Below are 11,657 nucleotides of genomic sequence, written 5' to 3' on the forward strand. Positions count from 1 at the left end.
TATTACAAGAGTGGTGTAGATAGTTTTAGAACAAAAATTCACCAAGCTCAAACATCTTGCAAATACCAAAATCATGCCTCTGGCGAATCGAGCTGGGTGAGGTCGGTTGTCGAGACGGCGGGAGGAAACTCGCAGGGGTGACAGCGAGGTGGGCGAGGTCGACATCGAGAAGCGACGGCGTCGCGGTGAGGTGGGTGAGGTCAATGTCGAGAGGAAGCTTGCAAGGGTGACTAAGTTGAGAGCAGTTCCAGCGTTGATAGCCTCCCCTGGGCTATAGGTAACTCAATCCCCTTAGTGAACAATAAATGCCCAAGGCATTAAAGCGATTAATAGGTGATAGAGCCTTGGTCAAGTGAGGCGTATTATTTGAAATCTGTTCACCACTCTTCTGAAGTAACATTAAGCACGCCCTACACCCTTCGGGTTAGTAAGGGTGCACCACCCTTACGAGTGGGGTAGCAAATAATTTCTTTGATATATATATATATATATATATATATATATATATATATATATATTTTTTTTTTTTTTTTTTTTTTAATTTTAATTATTTTTTTTTTTTTTTTAATAGTAGATGACGTCATGGTGACGTAAACCTTGCGTCACTCCACCTGGGGGCTAGGCCTATCCATTTTTGCCTAGGTGACCAACTGGATTCCCATGGAGCCCAGTGAATTGAATTGGGCTGGAGGTAAGGGTGGGCATAAAAATGGTGGAACTACGAAACCGAATCAAACTGCGACAAAATAAATCGTAAAAAACTGTGATGACAAAAAAAATCAACATAGGTTCAAAAATTGAACCAAACCATTCATATCGGTTCCGATTCTGGTTTTCATGTTGGTAGAACAACTTAGAACCGAACTGAATCATGAATATAAATAATTAATTAAATTTAATAACTGATACAGGTGTCACTAAATAAGTGGTGAAAACCAAACAGGTTTAACCTAGTGCGACAACATTTCTCAATTAGGTCATTCACTTGCATAGTTCACCTATTGAGATAAGGCACATATTTGAAAAAACGAGGTCATTTTCTCTCCTAGAATTCCAAATTTGACATTTAGGTTTTGATTTCATCTCTTTCTTGGAATAGAATGATTTTAATGTGTTCAGTTACATCTTGCTTTTTTCTTTCCCTTTTTCTTGGGCATTTTTTTAATCTCTTGATAAGTCCCTTTTAAGTTTAAATTATTGTATTCGTATTAACATTCTTACTGCATAGTGGATGTATTTGTATGTAATTTGTATTATAAATGTATATGTACATTTGAATTATGTTTCCTTTTTTATTTGCTTGGTGTCAAGGACATTTGCATTTTGATTTAGTATTTCAAAAGGATATTTTTTGTTTGTAACTTTGTATAACCATTTTAGAAGTCGTATTTGAATGCAAGCATGCAAAAACACAAGAAAAAAAAATCAAGTAAACTTTGAATACCATTTTGATTTGGTACTCAAATGATTTAGTATTCGGAATCGTAAACCGGCATGAACTGAACCAAAACTGGTTTAAACCGAACGGAAACCAATTTAAAACGAATCGTATGGTTTTCGTAATAAATTTAAATGGAACCGCCCCGAACCAAACCGTTGATATTTTTTTATTTCGGTTACGGTTTGAGGGTAGAACCACACCAAACCGCAGTGTGCCCACCCCTAGTTAGAGGAGTTTTTTTTTTTTTCTGGTTTTTTTGGGGGGGGGGGGGGGAGTGTGCAGGGGATTTCACACCCAATCACTAGGAGATTGAACACGCTGGAACGGCTTTGAGGAGTGAGTGTGTCGATGAGAGTGAGATGGCGCAGAAGAAAACCAAGGACATGAGCGGCGTAGGGTTATAAGCAGACAAAAAATGACATCATTTTCGAGTTATACAAAACCAAAAAACGACGCCAATTTAGGTGCTACTTCGGTTTCCAAACCATGAAAACCAAAACCGAACCAAACAATTTTGGTTCGGTTTGATTTTTTTTAGTTCAATTGTTTTCGGTTGTAGTTCAATATTCTATTTGATTTTCGGTTTTTCAAACCCACTCCTATTAAGAAGTACTTTTAAATGCTTACCAAATGCAGTTCGAGTCTTCTATAAAATTTTCTACATATTTATAACAAAGAAACTTTCAAGACAAGCACTTACGAAGATAAGTACTTCATAGTTCATACAAAGCTCATGAAGCAAATCAAAGACAAAAGGCAAACAAAGAATTTTTAATCTATAATATTTGCCTTTTTGGAAGCTCATATTCTAATGCTTCCAAGGTCCCCAAAAACAACATAACTAGTCATGAATTTAATTAGATAAGTCGGTAACAAAAATTCTTATACAAATTAGTCAACTAGTTATATTAGGGGTCAGTATAAAATAAAAAATAATAATAATAATAATAAACCAGCTATGCACTATATGTACTTATATAGTCAATTTACTAAATTTCTTTGTTGTCGGTGGCATTCTGTAGCAGTCAGATTATTTTACTAAATATTGGATTAAGAAGATATTACAGAAAATTAGTAATGTGGAGTAATGCTGACCCAGCATATACGGTTACGAACAAACAAGAAAATGAACACCGGTTGGCTTCAGCCTTTGACTTTCGACTCTTCCCTGCATTGACCCCCACATTTCTAATTGATAATAATGGATTGCATGTTACCTTGTTAATATAATTCAAACTTAAGAGAGGTACATTTATCTTTAAAAATTATTTTTGTCGGCTTGTAAGTGGGTCGTTTAACACTACGATTTGATAGTATGTTTTTTCATTAATAAGTGAAAATTTTTAAATTTGATTCCTGTGAATGATGAGTTCGAATCAAACTATTATGTCTAATTCATTATGGCCCTGTTTGGCAAATCGGATAAAGGATCAGATAAGATTAGTTATACGGACTCGGATGTTTGGCGTTCACTCCTACTAAATAAGCGCCGGATTAATTTAACCGGTCGGATAGGATAACACGGTATACACCCGCTTAATAAAACCAACCAAAACGCTCGGATTATTTAGTCGGAGAAGAAGAATATGGGAGAGAAAGGGAGGGAGTTTGGGGGGTGTGGCGGAGAGAGCTGGGGAACAATTATTTGGGATTCTTCTGTAGTCGGGGAAGAAGAAGGGAGAGAGAGGGAAGGTGTTTGGGGGGTGCGGAGAGATCTGGGAACAAAAAAATGATTTCACTTTTTAAAATTTTTTTTTTTTTAAGTTTGATTCCTCCTATCTAGTATAATACCAAACATAGTATAAATAATACGGTCACTAGTCCGATACTGCACCAAACACCCGACTAATTTAGTCAGTACTATCCGGTGTCTATTTATCCTATCCGACAGAAATAATCAGTACAATCCGAGCTGCCAAACGAGGCCTATGTTAACTCATTTCACCTTTTAATGTAAAGATACTGTTTGATAAAAAATAAAAACTGTATTTGTGCGGCTGCGTTCCAGCTCCTTTACCTACTCTGATGTCATGTAATAAGCATATAAACTTGGGATCCACGTAACATTTTGCCTTTTGCCCGTTCTTCGCCGAGATGCCACTTACATTTAACTATAATAAAAATTGGGGATTATTATTAATACTCTAAAAATCTCATTTAGCACTCTAAACTTTCTATAATTAGAAAGAAAAATACACTTGTGAGGAGTGTAAAATGAGATTTTTGGAATGCTAATAACAGTTCCCTAAAAATTAATCTAACAGTATTGCAGCACAGTGAGGATCCTCGCCGGATTCTCTTTGTGAAGATTCCGAGATCTTCAAATCACATCCGTTAATCGTATATTATGCGGTTAAAAATAATTATAAATTTTTATATTTAAAATTGAATATAAAAAGTACCGGATAAAAACTGATTACATGATGCACGATGAACAGACGTGATTAAAAGATTTCTGAGATTCTCACAAAGAGGATCGGCGAGGATCCTCTCTCATTGCAGCCAAAGACAGTTATGTTATTTGTGTCAAAGTTAATATAAAATAAATAGGCAAAAGAGACAAATTCATATATGTAATATAGTTATATATAATAAAACGAATATGATATTCAATTTTAAATTTTATTTTCCAACGTCTACGCAACAAGCTTCCTAACCTGAAACGCAGGTTGTCTTTCTTCCCAATCTTTTACATACTAATTTTGTCTTAGAGCTGCTGTCTAAAATTCATCGACTATGATGGATTTGGTTTCACTTGTTTAATTTACTAGACTAGGGTTTTGTGAGATCATCCGATCAACAAGGAATTGCAGAGATATAGACATGGATTATTTTTTGCTGACCTGCAGAAAATGTGTCTGGATTTAAGCCGGATCCTTTTCCAGAGGAATCTAGCGATCCTGTGATCGTGATCGTTCATCGTTCATCGTGCGGTCAGAAATCATTTCAAAATTTAAAATTTAAAATTAAATATATATAGTACCTAACGAAAATTAATCGCACAGTGTTTGATGAACGATCACGATCGCAAAATCTCTAAGATCTTTAGGAAAAGAATCCGGAATTTAAGGTCAAAGAATAAATAAGAATAATTAGAAAATGCCCCCATATAACTGGAATATTGTACGCATAATTACAAAATAAACACTTGGATATATAATGGGAATGCCGTACTTCTCATGATGAAAATATGATTAATACTATTATTACCCTGTTATTATACCATAATTTCTATGTTACTTTATGTGGCAGTTTACTTGGACATACCACGTCTTTAGTTTTAGTTTTATTATATATTACTATAATTAAAAATTAATAATTAAAACACCCTAATTAGGATTGATTGGGTTGGACGCTTCGTTTTCCACTCCATCTCAAATTTTTTTGTCAATTTTATTTGGTTTCTAACTGATGGTATCTGTTTTCCTTTTTATTGTCATAAAATAAGGGTTAGCTAATCGTTTAATTGAACAATGACTCTGTATGCATCTTTAAAAATTTGATGAAGGAGTCAAAAGGAACAAGTTTTCTATCAGATTGAAGGTTATGGGGTCACTGTTCTTGAAAAATCCTCAGATTTATCTGCAATTGCTTGCCAATTATTGAAATTAATTATGCTTTTTTTTTTTTTCCTTTTGCAATTGGCCTTTTGTTTTTTATTTTTATTTTAATGTTCTTTCTATTTGTTTTGGAAAAGAGGATGAAGGAGGATGAAGAAGCACAAGACAATTAGAGGAACTTTAAAGAGGGAGGAGGAGATTGGGATGACGAAAAGAGTATTTGAGGACGACTGGACGAGGGGTGCAAGTCTATGAAAATTGAAGTGTTTTAATTAATTCAATCTAATATCTGTTTCTGAACAAAAACTAATTAAAATTAATAAAATTTATATGGAAATCCAAGTATATTGTAATTAAGTGAGAAGGCATGTCCAACTCAGCCGCCACATAAGGTGATATAAGATTGTGGTATAATAATGTGGTAAGAATAACATTATTGTGAAAATATTATGACGTTTTGTTACTAGCTAAAATAATAGGGTAAAAAAAAGGAAACCTAAAAGAATAGGTACTTGAAAGTATTTGGTAAGTTGGAAAAATGAGCTACCTTAAAATAAACACTTAACATCGACAAAAAAGAAAAAGAAAAATTAAACACTCAGTAGAAGGGTCACGTAGTACTACGGTCTAGTGGTTTCCTCTTCATTTGTAAGTAAGATGTTTTAGGTTTGATTCTTGTCAAAGACGAATTTGAATCACATTATTGTTACCCATTGTGAGACTTAGCCTACTTCTCCCCCCTTAATATAGATAATTTCGTTTGTTAAAAAAAACAGAGGAGCCAATGGTGGCTAAGAATTGTGTTTATTCTTGTAAATCCATCTTTTGCACTAACTGATATGACCATATGGTTTCGTTTGGTGTAAAGGAATATATTGAAAATTTGAAATAGATAATCTATTGTTAGTAAATCATAGAAAAATAACATACTAGTAATTTGTAACTTTTTTCTAAATTAGTGAAAAAACGTAATTAATGAAGCTTTCAGTTTCAGAAGGATTTCAAGGAAACCTAGAGATCAAGTGTTAAACCCGCATAAGAAGGGAGATGAAAGAAATGATGAATTCGCTTTGACTTAATTAAAAAAAAACAAATTGAAAGAGATGATGGCCAACATTGCACACCAAATTCACCAATCTATATGTTGTCTGGTGCCCACCGTAGGCAACTGCAACTTGGAGACTAGAGAGCACGTTCTCTGTATATCCACTACAAGAAAGTATATATATTCCCGGAGAACATTTCTTAGAGAACTGATATATTTTATTCTACTTTATTTCATTATTGTGCTTGCAAATTTAATATTTACAGAAACAAAGAAAATTAATTGTGAAAAAAAGAAAAAAAAATAGTTATAAGACAATAAGTAAGTGAGCATGAATATACTAGTTAAATTTAATTAAGAGATCATAAGTTTGAGGGGAAAAAAATATATATATCGTTTCATTATTCATCTTGATCCCTTCTCATTGTCAACTTCTCCATCAATGACAGATCAAGATTAGTGGTGCTATTATCATAATCTTCCTTATTCCACCACCCACCACCTTCCCCCCCCCCCCCCCCCCTCTCTCCTCCTCTCTCTCCCTACTCGATCACCCTTGTTAATTTGATCCTCATCTGTCTCTACCTTCTTTCTTTTCACATAACTCTAACCTAACTCAACTTTGAACTCCCACAAATACATTTGGGGTCATCGGTTCTGCTTTGACGTACCGTTTGACCAGAAACCGAAAGTAGGATGTAGCCTCATGTAGTATCGGAGCTGCATATGGAGGGAAATTAGTTTGCCAATATGCGGTGGGATACCTCATGTATGAAAAAAAATATATATAAATCTAACCTAACCCTAATTTGTTTTAAGAGAACCCTAACCAAAGTTCTAATTCAGATATGGAACGACCTTGGAGACTTGGGACCATTATTAATTCAAGAGATTCGCCAATCGACTACCACATGGACGACGGTATATTGCCCCCACAGTATCTATATCAAGAAGCTAATTCTAAAGCAGATGCTTTCGAGGATTGTGACACTATTGATTTAATGAAAATCTTTAAACCTATTCATCTGTCTGGATTCCGCCATTGGTTAAGAGGGTTCTATCCATGCTCGTTCCAACTCAATTAAGATAGAAATGAACTAATGAAAAAGGAAAGAAAGAACCTAAAAGTTGACTTAGATTAAATTAGTTCGTACATATATAATGTAAATATATATATATATATATATATATATTTATATTTATATTATATATGTACGAACTAATTTAATCTAAGTCAACTTTTAGGTTCTTTCTTTCCTTTTTCATTAGTTCATTTCTATCTTAATTGAGTTGGAACGAGCATAGATAGAACCCTATATATATATATATATATATGTGTGTGTGTGTGTTGTTTTTTTTTTCTTTTCCCGATGCTTCCCTGATTGGTTGATTAAATATAAACTTGATTTAACTAGCCTTTAGATTCATTAATAGAGTTTTTTTTTTACTTCTCACACACATTTTATTAATTTTTGCCATTTGATATTCTTCAATTCACTTAATCCAATGGTAAAAAATTAAAAAAGTGTGTGAGAAGTAAAAAAATGATGTGTGAATATCACACCCCTCGTCAATATTCGTCTCCACTCAAATTAAAACTACTATCTGATGCATGTTCGATTTAATTAATGATGAAAATGATTACATATTTTCCATGAGATACATGGATCCATATCGATTCATTAGTATTCGTCTCTACTGAATTTTAGTTACTATTTCATGTTTAATTTACATAAATTATTGAAAACGATATATGTTTCTGATGAGATTCGTGAATTTGGGCTCTGTTTGGATGAAGAAATTTCAAGTCTTAATGGACTCGTGTCTTTAAGCTAAATCCCTTGAAACTTGAAATTTTCTCATCCAAACTTGTAGTTGCAATGTGAATACATTGCAGTTGTAATAAGTCTTCATATATATATATATATATATATATATCCTGTCGTTTTCTAAAAGAATATAGATCTTAAAGTTCGATTACGCAAACGTTCAATTTTTATGTTCTTTCATACATAAAGTAAAACTTCAGTGTGAGAACATTTCAAGGGATGCACCTTCTACACAAGTATAATTAGTCCACGACAACTAATTAGTCGTAAAGTGGCTTCTCAACTTTGTTAAAAGAAGCCTCAATATTTATACAACAAAAAGAGACACATATAACTGGGGAAAAGTTCAACCGCCTATGCTTCTAACACGGTTTTACAATTGAACTCTTATCCAGCCATGCACACGACACTTTCCTAGCAACCATGCAACTTGACTTGTTCATGGCCTCCATGAAAGAACAAATTAACCTAAAATATATGTGGGAACCCACAATCATTGGTCGAAATAGTTGACCTTGATTGATTAAAACATTTCGAAGTCTACGAGTTACATATATGGAAGTTTTTAAAGCATCAGTCCAGCCTGTTATACTGAATAAACAAACATGTCTTTTCAACCACGATTTCATATATTGCATGCTATAAAAGGGGATAGCTCTCACCCTTTTAAAAGCAACTCAACTCACTCACAAACAAGTTCTAAGAACGAAGTACAGTTTTCTGGCAATAACATCTGAATTGCCAGAGAATGATAGCCTCGAAACAGCCGAGGCATTGGCCTCCAATGTTTTATGTCGTGGCATTATGCCTTTTAGCCACAAGTGTGCTTGCTAATGAGCCTGACACTTATTCTTCACCACCACCACCCCACAGCACAAAATATTACCACAATTTCCCACCACCAAAGCAATCTGCGCACCCTCCATACCGTTACAAGTCTCCACCACCCCCATCACCCTCACCACCATCACCATATGTCTACAAATCTCCTCCACCCCCATCTCCATCACCTCCTCCTCCTTATGTCTATAAGTCACCACCACCACCTTCCCCATCACCTCCTCCTCCCTATGTCTACAAGTCGCCACCACCCCCATCACCATCACCTCCACCTCCTTATGTCTACAAGTCGCCACCACCTCCGTCACCATCACCTCCACCACCTTATGTCTACAAGTCACCACCACCTCCATCACCATCACCCCCTCCTCCATATGTCTACAAGTCCCCACCACCTCCATCACCATCACCTCCACCACCTTATGTCTACAAGTCACCACCACCTCCATCACCATCACCCCCTCCTCCATATGTCTACAAGTCACCACCACCTCCATCACCATCACCTCCTCCTCCCTATGTGTACAAGTCACCACCACCTCCTTCACCCTCACCTCCTCCTCCTTATGTCTACAAGTCTCCACCACCCCCATCATCCTCTCCACCACCTCCATATGTCTACAAATCTCCTCCACCCCCATCTCCATCACCTCCTCCTCCTTATGTCTATAAATCGCCACCACCTCCATCACCATCACCTCCACCTCCTTATGTCTACAAGTCGCCACCACCTCCATCACCTTCACCCCCTCCTCCGTATGTCTACAAGTCACCACCACCTCCTTCACCTTCACCTCCTCCTCCCTATGTGTACAAGTCACCACCACCTCCTTCACCCTCACCTCCTCCTCCTTATGTGTACAAGTCTCCACCACCCCCATCACCCTCACCACCACCTCCATATGTCTACAAATCTCCTCCACCCCCATCTCCATCACCTCCTCCTCCTTATGTCTATAAGTCACCACCACCACCTTCCCCATCACCTCCTCCTCCCTATGTGTACAAGTCGCCGCCACCTCCATCACCATCACCCCCTCCTCCCTATATCTACAAGTCGCCACCACCACCCTCACCATCACCTCCTCCTCCTTATGTCTATAAATCACCACCACCACCCTCACCATCACCTCCGCCTCCCTATGTATACAAGTCACCACCACCTCCATCACCATCACCTCCACCTCCTTATGTCTACAAGTCACCACCACCTCCATCTCCATCACCTCCACCTCCCTACATCTATAAATCACCACCACCTCCATCACCTTCACCTCCTCCTCCTTATGTTTACAAGTCGCCACCACCTCCTTCACCTTCACCTCCTCCTCCTTATGTCTACAAATCACCACCTCCACCGTCACCTTCCCCTCCTCCTCCATACCACTACAAATCACCTCCACCACCAGCAAAGTCACCACCACCGCCTTACCACTACAAGTCCCCACCACCACCATCAAAGTCCCCACCACCTCCATACATCTACAGCTCACCACCTCCTCCACTGAAGTCTCCACCACCACCTGCATACTACTACAGGTCACCTCCACCTCCGAAGCATTACTAAGAGCTAATGGTTACAGCCATTTGAAAGGGTCGGAATAACTTCTTGTTTTGGATGTTAATTGGGTACCATTTCTTTTCATCGTTATTCAGTTCACAAACAAGTGCATTTTTGTGCATAATAAGGGTCCAACAGATCCTTCCTGTATTCTGTTGTAAGAACTCATTGTACTACTTGTTTAAAGAGATTAAATGAAAGTGAAGAACATTAATTTCTTGTACGTGATCAAAGTGTTTTAATCTTCTATTTCATTACTTATGACTTTTTGTTTGATTAGATTTGTTCTTTTTGGTTTAAAAGTTAAATGCATGTCAGTTTACCGTAGCTATTATTCTTGCACATGATAAGGCATGTTAAACAAATAACCATGCATATTATAACTGAATTGTTACCGGGATTTTCAAATCATGACTAAAAGTCAACACGCAAAACACGTAATCAAATTAGAAGAAATGTTAATTGGAGTTGACCTAATGTCGCCATGTTCTTGAAACATTACTGCAATTGAGTCCACCGATATATATATGTTTAGAGTCAAAGAGCCCCAGTTCCCAAGGCCCTAGTCCTTCATTTTTTTAATAGATTGGCCCTAGTTTTTCATTTAATTTTTTTTTTTTCAACCTAGTTTTTTATTGATAAATATAATTATATTACATAGTTTAATCGACCATCTAACCCAAACCATACATGGGCCTCCACACAGACACCCTAATTCGTTTTGAAAAGTGTTACTACACCCTAACTTTTATTTCTTACACACTTTTATTAATTAGTAGCTATTAATCTTTAATCTATTGCTTTGACGGCAAAAAAATAAGAGAGTGTAAAAAGCAAAAATAAGTGTATGAATATAACTACCTTTCATTTTAATATGAATGTTGGCCTAGTACTTATAAACTACTATAAGAGCATCTCTTAAGGAGATGTAAAATATAATATGTCAAAATTTATTTGATTGACAATGCGGGCAATTGAATATAGATGTTAAATCTTTTTCTTTTCCAAGGATGTGTTAAATATTTATTTATTAATATATTGGGCCCCATTAATTACATTAATGACTAAAAATAATTTAAATTGATTTTAATTTCATCTTATTGGTTGTTAATGAGACTCATGCATTAAAAATTAAATTAAAAATATTTGACTCTATCTTTATTTGTAGTAAAAAAGACAATTAAACAATAAAAAGTCAGATGACTCAACAGACGCATCATATATGATACATCTGTTAGAGAACGTCTTGATGTCTAGTCTTTAGTGTAATGGACATCTGTTTTAAAAGTGATCTGGTGTTTTCTACTCAAAATATACGCAAACTTAAAAGGCAGAAAGGGAAAGCTTACTAAGGTGACCTTCTTTCATTCATGATCTCTTG

General features: G+C 36.0%; 1 protein-coding gene across 1 annotated transcript; it reads left to right on the top strand.

Moving 5' to 3' along the window:
• The first annotated feature begins 8,538 nt into the window (after positions 1-8,538).
• LOC137714430 (uncharacterized) lies at positions 8,539-10,499 on the top strand. Its single transcript, XM_068453651.2, has one exon. The coding sequence runs from the start codon at positions 8,624-8,626 to the stop codon at positions 10,280-10,282; it is 1,659 nt and encodes a 552-aa protein (XP_068309752.2). The 5' UTR covers positions 8,539-8,623; the 3' UTR covers positions 10,283-10,499.
• The last annotated feature ends 1,158 nt before the right edge of the window (positions 10,500-11,657 follow it).

This window comes from Pyrus communis, chromosome 3, assembly GCF_041283825.1.
Source record: "Pyrus communis isolate YQ-2024b chromosome 3, ASM4128382v1, whole genome shotgun sequence".
Lineage (NCBI taxonomy): Eukaryota > Viridiplantae > Streptophyta > Magnoliopsida > Rosales > Rosaceae > Pyrus > Pyrus communis.